Below are 26,280 nucleotides of genomic sequence, written 5' to 3' on the forward strand. Positions count from 1 at the left end.
AAAAAAAAGGAAGTTACTTACAGCTTTTGAGCATGATCTACTGCTTTTTATTATTAGTGGTGGTGATCAGTTTTGTGTTTAATTCCAGTATAAATTAGATCTTAAATTAATGCATCTGTTACTTAATTTATCCCCATTATTTCTTCAGTATAGTAATTCAAATGAGCAGATGGGCACCACCACAAGTAATAGAAGAGAGGATTTATTGCTGCTGAATTTGCTCACAAGCTCATCATAAGTCTGGCAGATTTTGGGGGTGGGGTTTTGCACATTGAAGCATTTTATAGACCATTTTCCTCCCCCAAAATTCTACTTCCTGAAAGAAATAGGGAAGGAAAGATGCTGAAGAGAAACTGTTGATATAGGTATTCAGAAATTTGATATTCTGCTTTCATCAGCTCTTTAAAAAAAGCCGGTGGGGGGGAGAGGGCAATGGGACTGACTCTAGAGCAGACAGATGAATTTGATGATCTGGGAAAGTGAAGTGCTAGGACAGCCACCAAATCCTGCAGCAGCTATGAAACTGAGCCATTTTGTCCAGAGTACTTTACATTAGTAGTTTTATCTAGGTAAATTTATATGGTAACTTTGGTTCTAAGTTATGTGTTGTCTCACTAATTCATATTTTTACATTTCAGCAAGAAGATGCTTATAGAAAGAAGAAATCTCAGGAGAAAAAAGAAGGAAGTTTGACAAATATGAATTGGAATAGAAATAGAACATCTAGAAGAAACAAGAAAAAGATTGTCAGTTTATCTACAAGGTGTGTATTACAGCCTCAAATGGTATCATAGAATCATAGAAAATGATGGTTGGAAGGGACCTCAAGAGGTCATCTAGGCCAACCCCTGGTCACAGCAGTACCATCTCCACCTAAATCATTCCAGCCAGGGTTTTGTCAAGCTAGAGCTTAAAACCCCCCAAGGATAGGGATTCTACTACCTCTAGGTAATCTGTTCCAGTACTTCACCACTTTTCTAGTGATAACACTTTTTCCTGATATGGAACTTAAGCCTTCCTTGCTGCAACTTGAGACCATTGCTCCTTGTTCTGTCATCTGCCACCACTGAGAACAGTCTAGCTCCATCCTCTTTGGAAACCCCCTTCAGGTAGTCAAAGGCTGCTATCATATATCCCCCCGCCCCCAGTCTTCTGCAGACTAAATAAACCCAGTTCCCCCAGCCTCTCCTCAGAAGTCACGTGCCCCAACCCCCTAAACAATTTTTAGTGCTCTCTGCTGGATTCTCTCCAACTTGACCACATCCTTTCTATAGTGGGAGATCCAAAACTGGATACAGTACTCCAGTTGTGGCCTCACCAGTGCAGAATAGAGGGGAATAATTACTCCCCTCGATCTGCTTTCAGCACTCCTACTAATGTAGCCCACTATGATGACTGTAAGCAATAGAGAAACCAAAGATATTTTCATTCCTAGATTAATGGTTTCTCTTTAGTATTAGTATAATACCTAATGCAGATTATTTGACGATACATTTAAGTTAAACAGTAATCCAGGTCTAAAATTTTTCTATTAAAACATATTGCTAAAAGTCGCAGGAAAAATATGCATGCATGCATACATATATGCATGAATGTATTGTGGGAAGTAATCTCTCTGAAGTTCTCATAGTTTCAGTGGGAGCCTGTATTGTTGTAAAGTGCAGCTGGGATAGATTTCTTCATAGGTTCAAGACAGTATTTAGGATTTGAAAGAACTTTGGTCCTTCACCACTATTTGTGCCTTTGAAACCTCAGCTTGAGTTCCTCAATCTGTTCTTGGGCTTTAGACTAAAGGAAGACAAACATCCAGAAACCTGCATGACTAAAAAGAAATAACATAATAATATTAATTTAAAATTGCAAAGCACAGTTTATCTTTCCTTTTGTGAATCCACACATGTCTTGTAGACAGATTTTCAATTTAAAGGTAATTGAGAAATTTGAGCATTTACATTTATGCCCTATTTGATATTAATTAGTTCTCATTAGAGACTGGAAATGTGCCTATTTTAGACTCATAAGGTTAGTTTCCTTCCCATTATGCTGTCAGTGGATAAAATCCAATACATGTTCCCTGTAGGAAAGAGAAAGTCCATTAAAGTGATTCCAGGTTTTTGCAACAGATCATCTTCTAACATACTTTAAGGAATTTTATTTTTTTGCTTGAGAGAGTTGTTTCCTTAAAACAAAACAAAAAAAAATCAGCATTTTCCTTACCAAATACAGTGATTAAAATTAACTTTTAAAAGAGGAAGTTTGGTATACCACATAGAAGCTGACTAAACTTCATTGCGGTTTGTAGACAAATATGACAAGAAGTTAAAGTAATGTTAGGCTGACAGGAATAGTAGGAGATCCTGGGAAATATTTGTGTAAGGGTTTCTTTTATGTTTACTTGAATAAAGGTTTTAAAGTTGTGATTTTTTTTTCCTTATTTTTTGTTGACAGTATTAAAATTATTCATGTTGTTTGTGTTGTAGTAACCTCTAGAGATGCCAACTGGAATGTGGTCCCCAGTATTCTATGCAGTGCTCACACAAAAACCTAACAACCTTAGAAATAAGGCAAAGTCCTTCAAAGATATATCAGTTACTAAATTTATGTACTGAGAGTAGTCCTTTTGAAGTCAATGGGGAGAGAGTAAGAGACTGGAAAATCAGGAGGGACCATTGTTTCAGGGTCTGCATTGTTTCAGACTGTGTTCAGGGTAATGCAGTTTGCTCTTGGTATGTAAAGTTAAGCACATATGAAAATATCTGCAGGACCTAAGCTTATATAGATAGGCTGGGCAAGGGTAGAAAAGGCAGTGTTTATGGTGCCTTCACTTCTTAAGTGCGAACTTAGTTTTCACTCTTTTTGGCCTACAGAAAAATAATTGAGCAGTTCTTCTGTTGTCAAGAACTCAGAAAGACCACACCTGTCAATTCCTGTATGAAATGTCTGCGTTTACCGTGTGATTCATGTTTGTTAACCCTGTGGTACCCTAGAAAGGCTCTCAAGGCACCTAGGGTGCCGTGGCATGCTTTAGGGCATATATTACTTCTGTTATACTCGCAGTCTGTTTTGATCCTTGTGTACTTTTCCACCATGTTTGTCACCATAGGGTCTGAGGACCTTTTGAGTAGTTCATTAGGGGAAAGTGATTGCTCATCTCTTTGTTCTTATATATTAAATATAGTACAAATGTAAACTATAAACGCATCATTTTTTGTTTTAGGGTTCCTGAACAGAGTGAAATGAAACATATGTGCAGTGAATTTGAAAGGCCTGAACTAAGAACTAACATTGGCATAAGAAACTGCTGTGCTCAGGACAATGGGGAAATGTTTAAAGCCGACCAGAAAGGTGGAAGTTTGTCTACACAGGGAGAAACAGGTATGTAACTGTGATTAGTGTTGCACTGGGAAGAGAGAATACTTTGTCTCTGACCTTGAAACACAGTGGGGGCTTTTATTCACCTTTTTCTCAAGCTATGATCAGTTGAAGCAAATAAATTGACAGCACCCAGGACTGCTACAGGAAACTTAGACAGGTTATAATATTCAAGCTGGAAACATATTCCTGCCTGTTCAGTTTTCTTTAATGTCCAGCTCTTTTTCCCAAGCTTGTGAGAAAGGGGAGGTTTAGGAAGGCATATGGCAAGTTGATGATATTTGATAAAATTGATAATTGATAAAAGATCCATAATTAGTCAATAGAGGGCATGTATAGACAAAACAGGAGCCCTAAATTGAAGCTGTGAGTTTTTAAAAATGCTGCTTCATTGTAGGCAAAGTAAACCCCTGTGTCATGTACACCCACATCTTGCCTGCCTCTCCGGTGGCAGGGAGTGGAGAGTGAACTGACGGCGGGCGGAGCGGTCTCTGAGCTGTGGTGGGACTGGGGCTTCCCTCTGTGGCAGTGCCCGCCCCCGCCTGCAGACACCCGGCTTGGGCAGTCCGGCAGCCATGAAGGGAAGGACCGGGTCCCCACGCAGCTCATGCAGGCTCCAGGGGAGAGGGAAAAAAAGATCAGGCTCACCGCTTTTCTTTTTCTCTTTGGTGGAGCCTGCCTTCCCTAGCAGCTGCTAGGCTGCCTACACAGGCTGCCTGCACAGTCCCTGAGCTGCACAGAGCCCAGTGCTTTGCTCCATGGCTGTAGGGCAGCAAACTAAAACTCCTCAAAAGTGTTTTAGTTTGCTGCACCCCAAAGTAATTTAATACGCATTACTCCACCAAATGTGCTACAGCAGCTGGAATTAATGTGCAAAATACCACCAACACATGCAAACACCAACACCATTAAAGCGGTGCAAAAGCATTTAAAAGTGGGTTAAGTGTTGTGCACACATGCCCCTTGTTTCACACCATGGTTTGAGAGAATTTTTCATGGTGCCGAAATTCAGATGTTAGATCAGGGCTTGTGATATTTTTAGTGCGTTGTATGTATGTCTGCAGTGCTATCAGTAAATGTGTTTTTCCCTGCTGAGTAGGTAGATTTAAAGGGCTAAGCACACATTTCAGATACATTTTTCATTTCAAGTTTAAATGTAAACATTTTCTTCGATGCTTTTCAACTTCTTCAGAAAACATTTATCAACGATCAAAGAAGTGTTTGGAAAAGTTTTGTTCAGATTCAAGTTCTGACTGTGGCAGTTCCTCAGGAAGCGTACGTGCCAGTCGCGGGAGCTGGGGCAGCTGGAGTAGCACCAGCAGCTCCGATGGAGATAAAAAGCCTGTAATGACACCCAGGCATTTTCTTCCATCAAGTAAGTTCTGGAAAAATACCATATACAAAAGTATATGGAAAACGTTAATATATTGTTTTGGATAGTGAGAGGGACTGAAACTATGGGGGTACGTTTGTTGCTCCTCCACAGAGCTGTTGCAGTGTAGTTGCCACAGAATAATGCTGAGCACACCCACAGAGCTACCCTTGGGTTCTGTCTTGGACCTACTTATTGACACACGCTCTGGCTCACTTGAAGGTATCTCTATTGCCTCATTTCCAAGAGTCGGTGTGCATGGAGTGAGAATGAATGGGTGGGGCGTAGTTCTTAGGTCAGCACAGGGATGGTATAGAAAAGCTGTTAGAGGTTGCCTGCCTGTCATGGGTTAATAGATTCCAGTATTCATGGTGGCATTCATATGAGAAGGAATGCTTGGCTTTGAGCTTAGAAGTCTCTACTGTTGAAAAGGTTTCAGTCAGCAAATTTGCTTTCTTCCAGCTTGCTTTCTTTTTCCAGTCGAATCAGTATTTTTTAGTTTGGAGTGTTGCAGAGAGACAATAGATGTTGTTGTTAGACAGCAGAGTTAGCACTCCTGTGTTGTATTTCTAGCTCTGCCACTACTTAGCTGTCCGATACCAGACAGTTCCACTTAATTTACAGTTGTCTGTATGTTTTCCAGGCTTGTTTCATGTTTGAGATTATTTGCATTTGGGTATATTTTGTTAATCTATAGCATGCACATCTACCCTGCCTTCTAGTAGTTGCATTTGCAGAGCACTTGGAGAAACATTAAAGTTAAAGTTTAATATAATGGATGAACTATAATATTTTGTTCCTTTTTAATCCAATCATTGCAACTCCCAAGTCAGTAGTGAGATGGGATCCACTCCTAAAAACTGGCAGACATAATACAGCATCCAAAGGGGAACTGATGCACACAAAGTAAGCTGCCTGAAAAATGATAGGAGAATATGAAAAGCCATAGGTAGTAAATGTAAAAGGTCAAAGAGAAATTGTGGATAAACACGTGAACTGAGTCTCCCACAAGACACTGAGGAAGCTATAGAATTAGTCACTCTTGGGAAGACTACAGAATTGATATCTGCTAACTCTACTCAGATGTTAATGTAGCTCTGACCTTTAGATTATTGTTACTTTTGCAACTGTGTTTATGACTTACCATGCTCCTTTTACTGTATATAGATGTTATCTGGATTTCAAAGAAGTGGGTAGACAGACAAGTCTTTCAAAAAATTACTGGAAGTGTCTCAAAATTATGAGGATATGGATGGCCTTATCCCAGATACATGGCAGAAGAACCCTAAACCACTTTGTACGTGCCAGAAGCCACAGTTATGTTTAGTTCTTGTGGCATATTACTAGGAATGGTGAAGAGCTTTAGTGTCATTCACTGACATTGAGAGAGCACGCTACAGCATGCAGAATGAACCAAATTTAAAGTTTTAAAAATAGTTTTCTAGGGACTGTTCTCTAGTGACAGAGAAAAATTGTTTGCACATGTCTAGATGCTGTTTTGAATAATGTGAACTTAATTTACTGTCTGAGGAAAAAAATATACCCAAAGCAGCTTCGCGATTAGAATAGAACACATTTAATCTCAGTCTGAGCCTCTGACCTAATTGAATGAATTGTGCCTGGATTTAATTTTTTGGGTTTTTTATATTTGTTGAAACTTTTTAAAAATAAACTTCTTTCAAATAATAATGCATAGATGGATATTGTACATGACAGCAGTAATAATTTATAAATTGATCATTTAACTAAAAAAAAAATTCAACAGTGTGGTTTTTCATAACACCACTCCATGCAAACACTTTTCTAATAGTTAGAATAATGCTTCTCAACTCTTTTTAATCCTTGGTCCCATAGTTTAACCAAAAAAAAAAATCAAGTCCCTTATTTTCCCTATTCAAGTTGCCATAAAGATAGAAAAAAGGGTCTACTAAATCTGCATAGATATAAGAGATAAACAAGCATAACATTAACTGAGGGAGACTTTCTGAAATGCAAAATTCTTTTTGTAGTATTTTATACTGAAAATAAGTTTATATATGCTGTTGTACATCTCTGTTTTCAAAATCTTTTGATTTCACAATCTTTGTTTTACTTAGGGGAGACTATTTCACAAAATGATTTCCCAACTGAAACTCCCATCACTTTAAATCTGTCTCATAACATCTGCAATACCAGGTACGTTTTTAAGTTTACCCTTACAATATACTGAAGGAATGTAATATGTTCATGTAATTAATCCTTTTTCTGTAGAAAAGGACCTGGGGGTTTCAGTGGACAATAAGCTGAATATGAGCCAGCACTGTGCCCTTGTTGGCAAGCAGGCTAACATCATACTGCACTGCCTTGGTTGGAGTGTTGCTAGCAGATCGAGAGACGTGATTATTCCCCTGTATTTGGAACTGGTGAGGCCACATCTGGAGTACTATGTCCAGTTTTTGGTCCCCCCACCACAGAAAGGATTTGGACAAATTGGAGAGAGTCCAGCAGAGGGCAGTGAAAATGGTTAGGAGGCTGGGAAACATGATTTATGAGGTGAGGCTGAGGGAACTGGGCTTATTTAGTCTGGAGGAGAGAAAAGACTGAGAGGGGGCTTACTAGCAGCCTTCCAGTACACACCTGAAGGGTGGTTCCAAAGAGACTGTACTCAGTGGTGGCAGATGACAGAACAAGGAGCAATGTTCACAAGTTGCAGCAAAGGCAATTTAGGTTAGATATGAGGAAAAACTTTCTCACTATGAGGATAGTAAAGGACTGGAACAGGCTACCTAGAGATGTTGTGGAATCTCCATCCTTGGAGTGTTTTTAAGATCAGGGTAGAAAAAGCCTTGGCTGGGATGATATGGTTGGAGCTGGTCTTACTTTGAGCAGGGGGTTGGATTAGATGACCTTCCTGAGGTCCCTTCGAAGCCTAATTTTCTGTGATTCTATGAATATACTAAGGGAACACCATACTCTTGGGAGTCTAACTAGCCAGTTTTGGTAAAAGCAGTTGTGTGCGCTATACCTGCCTGTTACTCTTGATGCCATTTTGAAATCACACATCTCTAGTATTTAAAAAGCTTTACTGGTTTTGGAGCTTGGACATGGACTTTCCAGCCCCTTTGAGTATTTTTTTTCTACCATGAGCATAAACCTATCAAGTAATAACTGTTTTCAAAGCTGTATTAAAACCCGATATGAAGGTATAAGGCCTGGAGCTACCATGACCCATTGCAAAATAACCCTGATATTTGCAGGAATTGCCACCCTGAGGGAGAGATCAGATGCAGAAAAGAAAGGTGTAGTCTCAGTGAGCAAAGCCTTTTTTCTTCATTTTTGCTGCTGACTTTATTCCAATAAGTACATTTTAACAGTACAGCATATTGACAGCTCGCCTCTTTGACCTCTTATGCTTAGCCATCATTAACATATAATGCTCATTCCAAATTCATTTAATCTGTCTGAGCCCATACTCTCCTTTAGTCTCCACACTGTATAGTCCAATATTATTAGATAAATATGACTAGTAAGGGTTGAGATAATCAGCACTTCCTTTTTTTCCTCTTGTAATAATAACTGTGGGTAGCTCTGCTCTGTACGGTTTTTTTGTATTGAAATGCTGACGTTTTGTAGTTCTACCATGGCTCGGAATAAGGAGAATAGGCAAAGGTAAAGCCTAATTCATGTTAGCTATTATTTGGGGTTCTACCACCTGCCCTGTTTAACACCATAAAACTTCCTGAATTTGCTTTTCCTAGAAAAGAATCACATAGGTATTTTAAATGTTTCACGATCTGATTTTCTTTTTGAAAAAAAAATCCTTTTTCTTAATTCAGCAGAGACATAAATACCATCCCCCAGTATCCAGAAACCCTGTGTCCCAACTTCACTGACATGACTGCAGATCCCGACAAGAATAAAGGTCGGTTGCTTTATATCAGCAGGTTTTACATTACTCATCATACACTAGTATGAGTGCTACACATGTTGTTACTTTAATGTGTGCACACACAAGCTTTACTGCAACAGAGTGCTATGTTTGAGCCATGTATCTGAGTACTTTACTTTTTATTATTTTTCAAACAAATGAACTTCCCTAGCCTTTAATATAATCTTGATTTGTTTTATTGTATTCTTGCTGAGTGAAAGTAGAATCTAGCTTTCATTTTACACTTCAGCATTTGCTAACATTTCCTTCGCTTTGCCACAGCCTAATGTTTAATTGCACTAAAATCACTTCTATGGGAAATGAAGTTCACAGTCCAATTAGCATCATCAAAGCTCTCCTCATTTCCACACTAATGGCTGAGGAAAGACCTCACCTCTTTTCTGCCTTCCTTTTTTGCAAACGAACGATGCATGATGGGCTTCAGCTTCGGCTTTCAAATCCCAGGCAGGTTTTCATTTGCGTGCATCTCAAAGGGAAACAATATGAATTTGCTGAGTGAAATTAATAAATTGTGAAGTTTGTGTTTGGAGCGACCTCAGTTTCCAAGGAGAAAAGGTCCAGTGGCTTGTCATCACACATGTAACTTTCCAACACTTTAAGTCTTTTCTGTTGGAAAATTTGTTCTTTCTATAATGAATCAAGCAAATGACTTTAATACTCGTAAAAATGGAAAAAGGCTATTTTTTTTCCTATTCTACTTTTATGACAACTTTTATCCAACATAACTATTTGTCAAACGATTCACTAAAAATGTTTTATTTGCCGAATCACTCCTGGGCTGGGTCTGTATCTGATATATAATGACCTAGCTGCACTGAGTCAGGATTTAGTGCCAGTGGCTTGTTTTGTTTCCATAGTGCCAAACTTTCTATTTTGGGTTCAAAAACTAAGGAAAGGAGGGGCCTAGATACTTTCCATTGTGAAGAGTACAATGCAAGGTCATCTAGATTCTGTGTCATGTGTTAACGTCATTGCAGGACTAAGATTTGGGCACTTTTTGGTTCCTGTTCTGTTGTATTTCATAAATTGTGCAATTGATCACTTTTCTTCTTTAGGTCTGTATCCAACAGGAGACTTGTGGCCTGCTCAACCAGTCTGTCTGACAAATAGCTTAAATTATAACCTTGAAAACAACATACCATGCATGATCCAGGAATCCCCTTCTGTTCACAACAGGCAAGTTGTTTTTTCTTTAAATATTTTAGGTAACATTTGTCCATCTATTAACTAGGGGAGTATTATTACTGTATTTATTTGCAACATACATACCCTTTCCCAAAAAATTATCCCTCCAAAGTTGGGATTGTTGAGCAGGGAAGCATGGGGACACTGTAATGGCTACTGCTTCTCTCTGTTTTCTCCCCATTGGCAACATGGAGAGAGGGGCTGAAGTCTGGTCTTTAGCGTGGTAGCTATAGTTTTAACTTGTTCAGAGCTACTGCTATTCGGTCAAAAGCTGCTACCAGTTTGACAGCAACAGTGATTGGGTTAAAGCTTGAGCTGCACAGTTTGCAAGGACAGACTGAGTAATTCTGAAGAATTGGCTCTTCAGACACAACTCTGGAAAAAATCTTACTTTCTTTATACTGCCTTCTCAAAACAAGGTCTGTCGCTAACTTGGGAGTATGTGGTATGTGAGAAAATATGGTGCATCTGAACTCATCCTGCAATATTTCTTAAGCATTTGCAGTTCAGGTTCCTTGCCATTGTTTCATGTTAAAATATTATAAGCAAAACTCTTACTATAGACACATTTTTTTTACTGATTTTTTTTTTTTCACTTTTCGCCCGCCACATGGTATTGATATCGTCAATTTAAGTGGACCAGCTCCTGTACTCATAATTAGAAAGTTCAAAATTTAAGAATTCTTCCTGGTTTTAAATAAATCTTGCGCGCTTTAAGGTATGGTGCCAGGCAGCGCTGTCCAGGAATACCTGTTCTGCACACACTAAGTTCAGAATTGGAAACAGTATAATCATGTTAATGTGGCATGCATCCAGGCTAATTAGCTGTGCTGGGAAACAGGTTTATTAAACCCAGGCACACTGCTGTACTAATATGGCTATATTGCTTCTGGTTCAAATTTCATGCAACAGTGCTTTGTCCCATATCCCTGCTCTGTTTCTCATTTTTCTCTTTGAGGGGGATTGAGTGTCTCCCTTTCAAACTTGCTTTCCTTTGCTATAACCAGGAATCCTTCACCAGGTGGGTGAACTACAACATGTTCTAGGGTCTGTATAAGATACAAATACCCTGGATGAAGGTAATAAACACATGTTTTATGTGGACTTCTTTGGACATTTCCTAGACTTGAGGATTGAGCTTTCTGCAGTGGTAAACTTCAGACGGGAAGAATCACATTCCCTGCAGTCTTACCTCTGTGCTGTAAACTGAAGGAAAGAAAAGCTTGCAGTTTGCATTGCAGCTGTCCTATGAGCTAGGAACTGTATCTTAGTGTACCAAGACCATGCAGCAAAATACTGGTTTTTTTCCTTTACAAACTATGGTTTAAGTAATGTTAAGGTTATGACTCAGGTGTTCTTAAGCAAAGAACTCTTCCTAAATTATTTCAATTATTTTATTCTTAAATTAATACAGTAACAGATACACATTTGTGATAGGGTGTCTCATTTGGCAGGAGTCTGATGTTATTTGAAGTGGTAACACTGATAATTGAGAGTTTTATTTGACATTCTTATTTTTTAAATAAGTGTTTATATTAATATTTTAAAATTAAAGACAATTTTTATTAATCTAAGCACCTTACTAATCAAATATTTATTTCACTTTATACATAACATTTCCATGGCATGTTATATTAAATTACTTTGCATTGTATTTCATAAAAAATAATTAAGCCTAATGTCTCCTATGGGGTAGGAATATATTGTAATTCCATTTTTTCAGGTAGGAAAGCTGAGGCCTTGAAGTGAAGTGTGTGACTTTAAAGTGATCCAGGAAGATTGGAGGAGAGTCAGAATCAGCCCAGACAGTCCAACTACTGGCTCTGTATTTTAGTCACAAATGTATTTTCTCTCTCCTGGGGAAAACCGTAAAACAGTGCTCGTTATTAGCTTTGTTATGATTTTGTTAGATTTGTTATTTGTTATGTACAATACAATTCCGATTAGTAGCTGTTTTCTGCTATTATTTAGTTGATGTGTATGAAGCACAACTGCTCGTCGCAAGCAGTTGTCATCTAAAAGGTATACAGTGTATTCAAGCTTTACTTTCATAAAGCTCTGCGTGGAATTTCTGATTTTTCTTTTTGTTGTAATAGCTTCATTGATTGGAATGCAGCTTGTGATGGCCAGTTTCCCAACATGTATTGTCCAGTAGAGATGAACGAGTACAATGCTTTCCCAGAAGGTAAGAATGCTGTAAGATTTCCAAAATATGGATAAGATTCTTCTTTTCTCTCTCCCTCAGCAAAGCAATGATGATTCATTCAGGTAGATAGATGGCTGAACAACAGACTATTAGAGACCTATCTTGTTAATGTGCTTAATTAGGGTAAAATAGACCAGGAGAGATTATTTTTTTTTTTTACTATTTTCATAAACTCTGTATGGAATTTCTGAAACTAAATTTTTCTTTTTGTTATAATAGCTTCATTGATTACAAGACAGCTTGTGGTAGCCAGTTCCCCAACATGTAGCAATGAATGAGAGAAATGGTCACAGACCCATGCTGCTATTTCAGGTCACATTGTTTTAGGTCCTGCACTACTAAAAAAGAGGGACTTACTATCCAGAAGAGCCTCTGTTTCTCAATATACAAGACAGAAGCTGTGAAAGAGAAGGTGATGCTCATCCCTTGGGAATTGGGGCCTAGGGAGAGTAAGTGTCTTAACATGTGGCAGACTCAGGAGCTAGTGTTTGTCTTGTGATTCTCATTCCAGTGTCTGTCACCTTTCCTCCCTTGCATGCAACGTTTCCAGTACCCTCAGTTAACTTCCTAATTTGGGACAGCACATGAAGTTTTGACTTGCTTGTCTAAAACCTGGAGTGCAGAGTTTGCTTAAAGGCCTGACTCTGGTCCCATTTATGCCAGTTTTCCAGTTCATGTAACTCACTGTCTTTCACAGAATTAGGCTCGACTTAGAACAGTATAATCTGGTGTATACTGTTCTTTATCTGCAGTCCTCTCACAAGGCCCTACTCCCTTTAAACGAATATCCAGCCTAAAACTGCAGCAATACTTTGATTATCAGTGATGGAGTTAAAATAGCTGTCAGAATAGAGAGTCTAATGTGTGTTTTCCAGACAGGCATGGTATTATACAGTAGTAAGTGGTGTATGCATGATGGAGAGAGCAAGATAACCTACGGAGTCTCAAGCAAAAATCGGACTCCTACCACCAGTACCTGTCAGAGGAGGAACAAAGAGCAGAATCAGAGTGGTGATGAAAATGATGATGGATTGGGCATCCTCTTTTTGTTCCTGCTCTGTTACTGCTCACGTGACCTTCAGAATTTCTCTGACTAGCTTCTTTCCCTTGATACAAGTTATTTGTAAAGTTTCCCAGAGGCGTTACCAAATAGATAACTGAAAGTTGACCTATTCAGGATTTCATGCAACAGTGATGTCTTGGGAGGTGAAAACTGAAGTACTTTGACAAGGAAGCATGAAGAAATTTTGCCTCTTCTGTTCCATAGGCACACAAATAAGTTACTGCATGGTAAACAAGGGCAGGGATTTGTAGTGTATCACCTGCTCCATAGAAGCTGTCCCTGTGGAGACTCTTAACCCAGAGAAAGCAGAGGCTCTTTCTTTGCGGGGCAGTCTACTACATGCTCTTTCTCTTTTACCATAGGGTAAAGGGGATAAGCATGAGCTGTTATCACAGAGGAGTTAACATGCTGCAAATTCTCACCCTCAGGTTCACTGCAGTTATTTGTTCAGGGATCCATGTCTTACTCTGACTGAAAAATGCAGTCTTCAGCAGCCTGGGGTAAAAAAAATCACACAGCCGTTACCCAGTCCTCTATGCTAGTGAGTTAACTGTGCCCTCAATAGTGTCTCATAAAAATGATATTCCTGTTGGCAGAAATATGCAAGTATTACATGCATATGATTTGCTCTTTTTCCATTAAATTATCTATGATGGTGAAAGCCTACCTGTAATTCTAGCACTTCTCATAATAGGGCAGTTTAGCTTCATACGCAGAAAGTTGAGCCATGTATACAATGCACAGATTTTACTTTGTTCCCTATGTTTCTTACTGTAGAAAACATGAATTATGCCAGTGGCTTCCCATGTACTGCAGAAGTACAAAATACAGCCTTCCTTGATCACAGCTGTCAGTCTACCTGGAGTGCCCCACCCAACATGCCTCCTACCTGGGAGCCAGCCAGTTATGTCAACTCCTCAGTGAGTATTCCTGTTACAAGATGTTACCCTATTTGTGCCTCACTGAAATATTCTTTGTATACTATTTGCATTTCCATCTTTGTCTCGCTTGCCTGCTCTTTCTTCACACTTCTTTATAGTAGAGGCCAAGGTATTTGATGTAGCTTGTGTTGGCATTATCCATGGCATGCCCTCAGTTTCATTAGGGCAGGTCATGTCAGACCAACCTGATTGCCTTTTATGATCAGGTCACAAAGGCAATGGATGCAGGTGTTGCCGAGGACGTAGTCTTTCTAGACTTCAGCAAGGCCTTTGACACCGTCTCCCACCCCATCCTCATTAAAAAACTAGGCGAGTGTGGTATTGATGCCTACACAGTCAGATGGATTGCAGATTGGCTCAAGGGTCGTACTCAGAGGGTGGTGGTGAATGGGTCACATTCAACCTGGGGGGAAGCGGGCAGCGGAGTCCCCCAGGGCTCAGTCCTTGGGCCTGTGCTGTTCAATTTCTTCATCGGCGATCTGGACGACGGGGTGAAAAGCAACCTGTTTAAATTCGCTGATGATACCAAAATGTGGGGTGAGGTGAACACGGTAGTAGGGAGGGAAAGATTGCAACAAGATCTGGATAGGTTACAGGGGTGGGCTAACATAAACAGGAATGCATTTCAATACTGGCAAGTGTAGGGTGCTGCACTTAGGCAGTAGAAACCAGCAGCACACTTATAAGATGGGAAACTCCCTTCTTGAGAGCACGGAGGCAGAAAGGGATCTTGGAGTCAATAATGACTCCAAGATGAACATGGGCCGACAATGCGAGGTCACGGTTGGCAGGGCTAACCGGACCTTGTCATGCGTCCACGGGTGCATCTCAAGTAGGGCCAAGGAGGTGATCCTCCCCCTCTATGCGATGCTGGTCAGGCCACAGCTGGAGTACTGCATCCAGTTCTGTGCGCCCCATTTCAGGAGGGATGTGGACAACATTGAAAAGGTCCAGAAGAGGCCACCCACATGATCCAGGGACAACAGGGAAGACCCTACAATGAAAGACTGCGGGACCTAAACCTGTTCAGCCTTCACAAGACAAGGCTGAGGGGGGACCTGGTGTCTGTCTGTAAACTCACTAGGGGGTACCAGAAGAGTGTGGGGGAGACGCTGCTTCCCTGAGCGCCCCCTGGCATAACAAGGAATAATGGACACAAGTTATTGGAGAGTAGGTTTAGATTAGACATCCTCAAGAACTACTTCACAGTTAGGGCGGCTAGGAGCTGGAACCAACTTCCAAGGGAAGTGGTGCTGGCTCCTACCCTGGAGATATTTAAGAAGAGGCTTGATGCCTACCTGGCTGGACTCATTTGAGTCCAGTTTTTTCTCCCGCCCAGGCGGGGGGTCGGACTTGAAGATCTACGGGGTCCCTTCTGACCCTACTTCTATGATTCTTTTTCGTTTTCTTTTTCTCAGATTTCAGACCCTCATGTTTTGGGTTTGAGTTTCGACATTGTTCTTTAATTTACCTTAATTTATATCTTTGTCTCATTAACTTGACTTGTCTTGAATACAGCATACCAGTTGTGGTCTTGTCTGAGCCATAGAGCACTAATATTGAAACAGTGCTGTGCATGAAACCCCAAGCAATACTAGCTCCCCCCGCAACCCTAAGCATATCATTTTGTAAGCTTGTCCCTGATTTGCCACCTATGTGATCCTTTGGCTTTCTCTCAGCATTGCTGCCTTCCCTCCCATTTACATCTGATTGTTTCCCCAAATGGAGCAATGTGCAGTTTTCCACAATGCTTTTATCTTTCCTTCTAGCCCTACCTCTCAAGCACCAGAAGCTTGTCCCCAATGTCTGGACTTTTTGGTTCCATCTGGGCACCTCAGAGTGATGTCTATGAAAACTGCTGCCCACTTAGTGCCACCACCCAACACTCAACCCATGTTGAGAACCAGGCAGTTATGTGTAAGCAGGAATATTATCCGAGATTTAACCCATTCCGTGCCTATATGAACTTGGACATATGGACTACAGCAGCCAATCGGAATGCAAATTTTCCACTTTCTAGGGACTCGGGTTACTGTGGAAATGTGTGAAAGGAATTTGACAAAATGTGAGTAAAGTTGCTTGCAATTTTGATTACTAGAGTAAGCTGGTTGTTGGAATAGATTACAATGTTGGTGGATATTTTGGCACTTTTATATGGAAAATAAATTTTTTTTACAGAAATCTGGGTACTCGGTGTTTTTTAAGAAGCAATAAATATTGACTACAAAACACTTTGGTAAGATCATGCAAAGGTTATACATTTATAACAGCATTGTCAAAAAATGGAAGAGGTTCTCATAATGGCATATACCCACATTACACACGGTTTACATTTTGACACCATTACTGCCCTAAGTGTAGGTGTAAAATTGAAGTTGCCAATCATTGCATTCGTATCCAATGGTAGAACAGCTCATTGCCTGCTTGCACTTAGAAGTCTCTTATTTGTTGTCCAAGTACAGCTGGTATAGGCACAATTATTTGTGGGTGCAAATTTGAGCCCATAAATTTGGGGGGTGGGCTGTGGCTTGGTTCTATATCTAGCCTTACATCCAAACTTGTTATTTGACAGTAACAGCTATGTGTATGATGGGGGAGTTCACTTGAGAAACTTTCCTTTTTGTATCTCCTGATATTACAAATTTATTTTTTAACTTTCTTGTTGCATTGGCATTTTGGGTACACTTAATTATAATGCCCTTTGTTTACTAGTTCTAGCATTTGCATTCAGGCATACCTTGCATTGAGAGATGAGTTTACAACTTTCTGTAAAACTGAATAGTAGCACGTTGGCTTTTGTTACAAATAGTAAATCTTTGCCAAGGAAAAAAGTTATGGAGAAAGTGCCTGGTTACAATATACTCCTGAGTCTATCCTCAATGCAAACTGTTTTAGCAGATTATCTCTGTAGAGCCTTGTTCTCAGACATGGAGAATTTATAGTTGCCCCTTCCCCCCCTAATGTCCCTTGAAATGTCACATAATGGACAGGACTTCTTTAGCTTGTGTTAAACAACACCATCACTGGGTCTACTTAGCAGCACTTTTGTTTTCAAGTATTCTTCCCCAAAGGTGATGGGAGACAGTTTGCTTGCAACCAGTAAGTCACAGCTAACATAAGCAAATTGATTATTTTTGTTAGTTCAACAATTTTCCTTTTGTTTTTTTAGCTAAGGCTGGCCAGAAGCAAGAATTTCACATACAGAAAAAGAATTTGAAACTTTCAAAGTTGTTTTCCCTCTAAAATGAGCATTAGAGAGAAACATGCCCTGGACATTCATTAGCCAGATGGTTAGGAAACCTTGTGGGATTATGGGTGACCCAGGTTCCAAACTCTGCTCTGCTTGTTACAGGAGCATAAACCTTAGTCTCCCAAATTTCAGGCACAAATCCTACCAGCACCACACAAAGAGCATCTGTTTCACAGTCTGTCACTGGTTTTGACCAGAAATTCCACCCGAAACCCAAGAAACTTTCCTGGCAAAAGTTTAATCAAACTTGAATACACTTCCACACACATCTTCAGTTTTGACAAATCAGCCTTTTCTGATGAAAAATGTTCCACTGAAGAATTCCTTACCCAATCAACTTTTAGCATTTATTTTAATTAAGTAGGGAGAGAAGATGTTTGTTGGGATTTTCCAAAGTGATGTTCACTGGCTTAAGTACCTCCACTGAAAGCAGTGTTAAACTGGGAGCAAAGTTGAATCAACGCCAAACACTTTTGAAAATCATACTATCTGTATTTTAATGCTTTTATTAGACTGTCAGCTGGCATTTAGACTCTCTGCTAATCTTTACCTTATTTTTCTCTCTCACATTGACCAGAAATTCTATCCTGGACCCAGCGGTCTGGGCTCGCGGTAGAGATGATATCTTTTATTAGACCAACAAGATTTTTGCAAACAAAATTCTTTAATTGCAAGCTTAGTAATTTTTTTCAAAAATCTTGGTTTAATAAAAGGTATCACCTCTGCCATGAGCCCAGGTTGTTTTTTCCTCTAGACCAATACAGCTATAACCTGGATGCCTATCCTGGACCTGAGAACTTCCTGGAAAAGTCCATTAAAACTGTTTCTATTTTGACACGCATAAAAATGTAAAAAAATGCCCACCCAGTTCTATTGCTAATACATGTAGTTGCTGTACTGCTAATATACATACGTAGTTGTTAGAGTCAAGTTCCATCTTGAACTCAAGATGGCATTGCTTGAATCTAAATGGTATTTTGTTCAGCCTCGCCTACAGCTGTGATGCCACAGTAAAAAACCAGACTATATTGTAGGTTTTCAGTTAGTGCCAGATAATTTATTATTTCCAAAGGGAAGTGTGTAAGCCAAGTGTGTTGGCAGGTCTTTATATGCTGTGGCTGTGGGCCAGATTCTCCCCTCAGATGTATCCAGCTACTTTAGCCAGAGTTTCGTGTGTTTGGAGAGTACAACTCGGCCTAAAAAGAACACCACTTCCATTGGTTTCTGCCCTCCGATTCTTTTTCACTTCATGGAAGGAGTATAAAAATCCGGGTGAAGAAGGGGTTTCTAATCCACAACTCTTTGAAAAAGTGTCCAAAGAACATTTCCCATTATACTGTATGACTAATGAGCAAATACAATATAGAGTACTGATGCTTGCATACATTTCCTTCTCCTTGGTAAGTTAATTAGACCAGTCAGCTGACCTCTGGCCAGCCAGAGAATGCTCAACAGAAAGCAAAAGCACCTCTGGAAGTCCCCTGTACAGTGTCTTGAACTCTCGTGACTTTATTGCAAGTCTTGTGGGATTTCCTAATTTTCTTCAACTCCAACTCCTGGAACATGAATACTTTGGCTATCGGCATTAAAAAAACACAGTTCTTTCCTTCCTGGTTGTGTTGCGGGGAGGGAAGCATGAAAATGACTTTGCATGTGCCTTGAAGACTCATCAACTGGAAGGCAAATAACAAGCAACTAAAATGTTTCATTAAAAAGAAATCTTGTGAATGTCTTAAAAATATGATTTGGAAAGTTCTGCTCTTGATATATATTTTTTTTTTAACGCTTGGGGCTGGCAGTACTGCAGTTGGTTGGATTGGGAGAGGAACCTGTGGGCAGGAGCCCCACCTTGGGGGCAGCATCTTCTCAGGAATAATCCAGGCTTTGCGGAGGCTTTGTTGGAAGTTCTTATAAGCTGTGGGCCAAATTCTCCCTTCAGATGAGCATTGGCTGAACTAGGCTTTGTGGAGTCAGGGTCTTCCTAGCAATGACCTCCACAAAGCCTGGATCAGCCAATTCTGACCCCTACACTAAGCTGTTGGCATCTTTTATTCTGTTGAATGGGCATTTACTTGTCCTGTCTCCTAGCCCTCTCTCTTTGCATATTCTTCTTTTTCTTCTTCTTTAATCTATTTAACATTTTTTCTTTTTACTTTTGTTTTTCTTACCATACCCCATTCTGCAGGTCTTCTCACTCACTTTTGCTTCATTTATTTTCAAAAAATAAAACAGCTCAAACAAGATGTTGCTCACCATAAGCTGTCCACTCTTATCTTTTTAAGTCTCTCTCCACTCCTTCCAGTGGGCAGACTGTGTTTGGTTTGAGGGCAGGGGGTGTTAGGTAGTCAGTTCAGGGCAGAGATTGCACCATTCTGTATGCCTGTTACTGTAATAGAGACTCATGGTACTATTAGTGCATTGAGACACTAAGGAAAAGAAAGAGTAACTCAAAGCATCACATGTATCCTGTATTTCAATAGATACTGTGACTGTATCAAGGGAGGAAACAGGCTGCATAAATTTGGCCCATTAAATGATCTATGTGCTTCATCAGCTTCGTGGGTATCTGTCTGCTTGCCTCTCACCTCCTTCCCATCAGACAGGATAATATCACTTTTGTTGACCCCATGCCAATCCTTAATATTGGCTTCAACTGAAACAGAAATAGAATATAGCCATAAGGAATCCTTAGCCAAGGATGAATTTCACTCAAATGCCCAGGAAATGGAATATTTCTCTACTAGGTACCAAGTTCTACAGCTGAGGGGAAGTATTTGTATGAAAACCAGAAAATTTCCCCATTTCAGGTAGGTAAGGGATTGTTAAACCATAGGAATCACTGGGTTATTGTTGTGTTACTATAAAGTGATATTACAGTTATAAAGCAGAATTATGACAGTTTTGTAGATCTTATGCTTCCCTTCTTGTCTAGACATTGAGCCACCACAGCAGCAACAGTCCTGCTGAAGTAGACTTGCCCTTCCTTCTCCCTGATTTATGAAGTGTGATTCCTTTTAAAGTCTCCCCCACTATCTCGATTGACAAAAATGTCCCTTTTGCTGAATCTAATTCTGGGGGGTAAAACTTTCTCCCCTGAGACATGTCTTGGATCCCTCCTTTCAAAAAAAAACCAAACCCCCCCAAGAAAAACAGAATATCCTAACATCTTTTGATTTCACAGGTGTTTCAGTGTGACCACACCTTCTATTTTTTGCATTGCAATCACTCTTCAGTTTGGTTTGATTGTGAACAGATTTGCTAAAATGTGTTTAATGGTTTGTGTTTCAGCTATACTGCATAGTAGCTCAGGTGCCTTCCTGGAATTCTTTGCAAGGCTGAGCTGTTGGTTGCAGATTACCAGTTTCACCATCAGAGATAAAGCTGGCAAGGACTTGATATTGAAACAAGGGGCCATCTTTACACAGAAACTGGTACTGGTTTAGTTTAATAAGTACAAACTCCTGTGTGGGTTTGAAAATGGTCTGTTTTAGGCTAGCACAAACCTGTTCCTAATTGGCTTACACTAACTTGCAAAAAGCCACTCTTAAGCCAGAATTAAAATGTCCACACAGGGGTTTGCGCTGCTCTACTTCAGTAGGTTTTCATTTATACCTTGAGTTAATCAGATTCAGTGATCCGTATAGACAGATCCTTACTCAAATGATTTTCCTCCATCGTACACCACCATTTTGATGCATGATGGCCACTGTCCATATTTTTGAGAAGAAATTGTCCTGTTTCTCTTGGTTTCATCCATGTTTTCTGGACTGGGAGAGGAACCCATGGACGATGGGATCATTAACCTGGGAGCAGGGATGCCTCAGTTTGCAGCTGTAATTTCACTGGTAGACAGTGAGTGCTGCAGCTGAAGGGAAGCATTGCATGTCTTGGCACATCTCAGCTATTTATTACAGTTAACTAGTTGTGTAAGCTTGGTTTCTCAAACAGGGTTGTGCCAATAACAGGATTTTTTTTTTAATTCTTTTTACTGAAATAGTGATATCTGAAGGGAAGTATATGTTTTCTTGCTTCTCTGTGAGCACAGATGCACCGGAAGATTGCTTATGAACTCATTTGACTTCCAGAAATCACTAGTACAGAGCAGTAGATGTTCACCAAGTGGCCTGCAGGCTGCTTGTTTTTTGGTTCCCTCCTTCCTCCGTGCATGAAAAATACATTGCTCTTCCCTGAACGTAACAGTTCAGGTGCAGCTGATAAAACATTTCATGGTTAACATTATACACAAACCTGTTATGATTTCTAGCTATAGCTTGTTGAAAGTAATTGTTTCACATAATTGATTTGGTTTGTCCTTGTTAAAATGAAGGTGGCTTTTTTTTCTGTGTAATGTAGGAAATTCTAAAGACTAAAAACAGATGTTGAAACTTATGAGGAAAACTTTCAGGAATTAAGTAAAAGCATAATATAAAGAAAATGATTATATCCTTCAAAGCAGTCTATGATTTGTAAGTGATGACATGGTCTTTTAGACTGTTTTTTTTTTTTTCTTTTCAGTTTTGCTCAAATAACAAATGAAGTTCTTCCTACCAGCCCTTTTTATGGTGTATTCTTCTTTAAGTTTGGCTCGTATCTGCCAATGTACATTTTGGGAGGAACAAATTGGGACAGGTGAAAAATATCTAATTGCTGTACTGCTTCTCTTGTGTCATGGTTAAGTTATTCCTGGTTCTATTATTTAGTTTTCCAATCAATGTATTCAGTCATTTGCTATTTAAACAACTTTGAGGTTGTAGTCAGTAAAACAGTAGGCACAGATGGCCATTATATGTGAGGACTGGCAAGTGGGCATTCACCAGATTACACAGCAGCCCTTTAGCATGAGTGTCCAGTCTGTTACTAAACAGATGATCTGCTGTTGGCTAGAAGGCTCCTAAACCCAGTACTTCATAAAATGATGTTTGGTCTTGAAATAACTGATTGTGATTGCCTTTTTCTGTTCCTTTCCAGCTGCATCTAGAATCCTAACAATCCTTAAATCAGTTATACAGCCCTTCAGAGACCCTTCAGCTATATGGGTGAGCTGAACCTTTTATTTCGCCTCACTTTCTTCTCAAGTACCTAGGCCTCTAGACGCAGAACCTATAAACATGCTCCTTAGTCCTGAGACTAGCCCTTACAAGAGTTAAAAAGTCAGCTGAGAAAAGCCTTTATTAGGAAATATCCTCTTCCTATCACCAGGACTCTTCAGAGTGGCCTTCCTCCTTACTGTTGTTGAGGGCAAACCAGTCAGTGTGGCCCACTATTATTCAATTTCTGTGTGTTCAGCCTTATGGTCCGACACCCTGGTCTTTAGTTTCTCTTTTGGTTTTGTCCACCAGAGCTCCTTTCATGTCACTGTTCAGGTAAGTCTTATTATTTGGACCCTTTGGTGATTAGCAATGTGACCAAGCTAAGAAAAAATGCTACTGTGGCCTCAAGTTCTGGGTGCATGTGATGGTGTATCCCTGATCTTTCATAGCTGGTCCAAATTTTCCTTTGACCTTACTTCTGGCCCAGGGATCCCTGATCTCAAGCATCAACTTTGAACATGAAATGTAAGTGAAGAATTATTTGGAGAGCTCTAAGTAGTCCTAACAAAAATTCTGAACCATCAGCAAGACACAGCTGAGGGGAAGCTTGGAAGGGTGAGCCAACATGCCTTTGCCATCCACAACTATTTTATAACTGACTGCAGCAGTTTAACCTGACTACCTGATAAGGCATGTTGCTTCTATCTTAGGCAGCCATAGGGGTTTCATGGCTTCAATGGGAATGCTCTATCAGGAGGTAGGTAGGTAAGTAAAGGAAGGCACTTTAAAACTACAGAGGAAGGCACTTAAAGTGAACATATGTGGTTGAGATTTGTGAGCTTCAAGGAGAAAATGTTCTGTTTACTTGAAGATGCATTGGTCTCACCAGGATTTTGAGGTTCCAATGATAATTGATAAAAATGTTTTATGCATCTTGACAGCAATGTGCTAGGTATCAATGTCTTTTTTTTTCATGTTAGGTAACTGTGGGCCAGGGAAATGTGTGATGAAAATAATCCTTCTCCATCGTGTAGCATGAGTGTTACACGGAACCTAATTCTTTTTCATAACAAAGTCCTTTTATACTGCAAAAATGGTCCGTAACCCCCTCCAAAAATGTATGTCCTTGTGTGTGAATTAATGAAATGGAGATATCCTTTACCTGCAACAAAGTCTGAAACAAAACTTTGCTTTGCTAGAAAACCAAATGAAGGGGGAAGTGGTGGAGCCTTAAAGTATCTGTTTGCAGTCTTCCTTCCTGTTTTTCCTCCTATCTCCTCCAGTAGTCTGTCCTTCCTCAGTATCTTCTTTTATTTCTATCCTCTCAGAACATTTCTCTGGTGCCTGTTTCAGTCGATGCCGTGTTGATAGCCAGGTGCAGGAGGGCTTGTTCATTAGTGAAATCCTCAGAGATTAAGCAACATTTCTGTTAGTTCTGTAAATAGAAATAGGAAACAGGTGCCCATTTGTCTTATAAAATTAAGCAGCGTTAGCCAGCACAGTACGTAGTGCTCTGGCATGTCAGATAGCTACATAGTTTTACAGAGCTATCTTCATAAAGACCGAAAGAGTAACTTGGAGGCACTCACCGCAGGCAGACAGTAATGCATAGTTATGCATGACAACCCAAATTTATCATTTCAGTAAACCTGTTTGATATACCCAATAATGCAAGTAATAAATTGGGACTAATCACAGTCCCCACAAATATACCTTGGGTATTAGGCAATCAGGAAAAATCTTCTACTAGCCTTAAATCATGTCAGGGGATCTTAATAGCAAAACTTCAACTCAGATGGGCCCGAGCGTTGTATACTCACAGAAAAGCAGGAAATATTTCTGCATCTTAACACTGTGAGAAAAGAGGGAGAGGGGGTTCTGTGTTCTGGTCTATGAAGAGGTGCTTGCCTCAGTTTAGTTAGCAGCCAGGTTCCATTTTATATTTCTATTTTTTGTCCTCACTGAACTTTACCCCCTCCACCCCTGCAAAAAAAAGTGTGGCAATTAAGTTTATTCCAAAGGCAAAGGATAATGTTCTGTACAGTTTATAGTTTATTAAACATTACCACAATCTAAACACATGTCAGCATAGAACATTTCTTTCCTAGTTCAAATAGTTATGACTCCTTCAAACATTTCTTTCCTAGTTCAAATAGTTATGACTCCTTCAAACTTCCCATAAATATTTATCATTCTCTTACAGGCACCTCACCGCTCCCACTCGCTATGTTTGCAAGGATTATACTAACCCTTGTTGCCATGGTATTGTTCCAAGAACAAGAGTTGTTCATGAGCTGTTAATAATTCAGTTTTGTCCACTGTGATCCTTAAATCCTTGTCAGAGTCACTGCTTCCCAGGACATTGAACCCCATTCTGCAAAATGCAGCTTATGTTCCTTGTTCTTAGATTTATTGCACTTGGCTGTATTAAAATGCTTTTTGTTCAAAGGAGGAAGTGTATGACAGAGTTTGAAAACTTCTGGATTTAGTAACATTACTTTCTCTTGCCCTGCCCACCAAGATGACCTAAAAGGAAACATATACATCTTTGCTATCCAGAAAAGGTAAGTGAGGAATAATGGATTTCAAGTGACTTGTCAAAACTTATACGGAAAAGCTGGGACAAAGTTGAGAGAATTTTTGCTTTTAGTGAGTAGACCCCAAACTGTCCACCGAATTAATTGTTCCCAAACTTTTGGACCTATAGTTCATTGTCAACCCTCAGCATTTCTTGCAGATGCTTATCATCTAACTTTTAATTGGAAAATGGAAGGAGGCAGCATGATTCACAGACCCTGGCTCAGGAATCACTGCGGTGTCTCATTGAGCTCTTGCCTTAATTCAATTGTAAAGAAAAAAAACACTAATGTTTACCCACATTAACAATGTGGTTCATGGGCTTCAAATAACAAATAACAGATTTACTGGAAAGCCTTGAAAATAGCGGCTAGATGCACAAATAGACTTGGGCTCCTAACTGCTATTTCAGGAACGCACCTCATAAATGTACAGACTCAAACCCCTATTCAAGCCCCTGTAGGGCTAAGTACAGCCAGTCAAAAAGCTGGAGGCTGAATTGATTCAATCTTTGCAGGTTAATTTAAGCTGTGTAGATTGAACTGATAGCCAAGTAAACAGACGTTTACTTTTGATTCTGGAAATGGAGCCTCATGCCTGCAGTGGCCCATGCCAAAAGCTGGGAGCACTAGAACATGCCTCCCTGCTCTGCTGGAGCAGACAGCTTGGGCCAAGGCTATCCTTCCCTCCCTGCAAGGGGGGGCTCTGCAGCAAAGGTGCAAAGCATCCTGGGATGCTGGGAGACTGAGTTGGCTTGAATCTGGAGGGGATCTGGGGTAGAAGTTGAATAAACTGATTGAACCTAAATCAGTTAAGTCTGATATTGCATCCACCCAGGTTTGTCTTAAACCAGTTTCGGCCATTTTGGAAGTTTATGTGTGCTGAACTTCTGTTGCATCACAGATTTGAATTGGTTTCCAATAACTTATACCGGTTTATGTGTAATTTCTGTCCCTAGCTAGGTGTCTAAAATTTTGTCTCCTTGGTGAAGTTCGTGTGTGCTAGGCAACAGTGCACTCAAACAGACTGTTCTCTGTGCAAGCTACCTCCAAAAGCCAGAAGGCTTCTCAGAAGGAGAAGCAGCTTGGCTATGTCAGTATGGTGCTGACATAACCATGCTATGGAGATGAGCTAACTGGCCTTGTATTTCAGTCGTTTTTAATTAGCCTGGTTGAAGCACAATGTAGAGGCAGCCTTTTAGGAGTAGCACTGCATGCTTAAGGATGTCACTGCCTGTCATGGTAAATTTACCATGTATGTGTGGCATAAGTTTCCAATGTTTAGGTTCTGTAAGTGTCTATCACTTCTGATTCTGGGGGTACCCAGAAATGCCTGCCTCAAGCAACTGAGTCTGTA

The 26,280-nt window shown here is 40.0% G+C and overlaps 1 protein-coding gene across 3 annotated transcripts in view; it reads left to right on the top strand.

Annotated features, from left to right (window-relative positions):
• KIAA0922 (KIAA0922 ortholog) overlaps positions 1 to 16,248 on the top strand; it is a 117,741-nt gene extending 101,493 nt beyond the window's left edge. For all 3 annotated transcript variants that reach the window (XM_019534497.1, XM_019534496.1, XM_019534498.1), the window contains 9 exons: positions 639 to 763; positions 3,218 to 3,375; positions 4,565 to 4,747; positions 6,841 to 6,919; positions 8,560 to 8,645; positions 9,728 to 9,848; positions 11,954 to 12,042; positions 13,904 to 14,046; positions 15,837 to 16,248. In XM_019534497.1, the coding sequence (XP_019390042.1) occupies positions 639 to 763; positions 3,218 to 3,375; positions 4,565 to 4,747; positions 6,841 to 6,919; positions 8,560 to 8,645; positions 9,728 to 9,848; positions 11,954 to 12,042; positions 13,904 to 14,046; positions 15,837 to 16,115 (1,263 nt within the window). In that variant the 3' untranslated portion in view covers positions 16,116 to 16,248. The remainder of the gene's footprint in view (positions 1 to 638; positions 764 to 3,217; positions 3,376 to 4,564; positions 4,748 to 6,840; positions 6,920 to 8,559; positions 8,646 to 9,727; positions 9,849 to 11,953; positions 12,043 to 13,903; positions 14,047 to 15,836) is intronic.
• Positions 16,249 to 26,280: the final 10,032 nt, after the last annotated feature.

This window comes from Crocodylus porosus, unplaced genomic scaffold (genome assembly GCF_001723895.1).
Source record: "Crocodylus porosus isolate Cpor-Errol unplaced genomic scaffold, CroPor_comp1, whole genome shotgun sequence".
Classification (NCBI taxonomy): Eukaryota; Metazoa; Chordata; order Crocodylia; family Crocodylidae; genus Crocodylus; species Crocodylus porosus.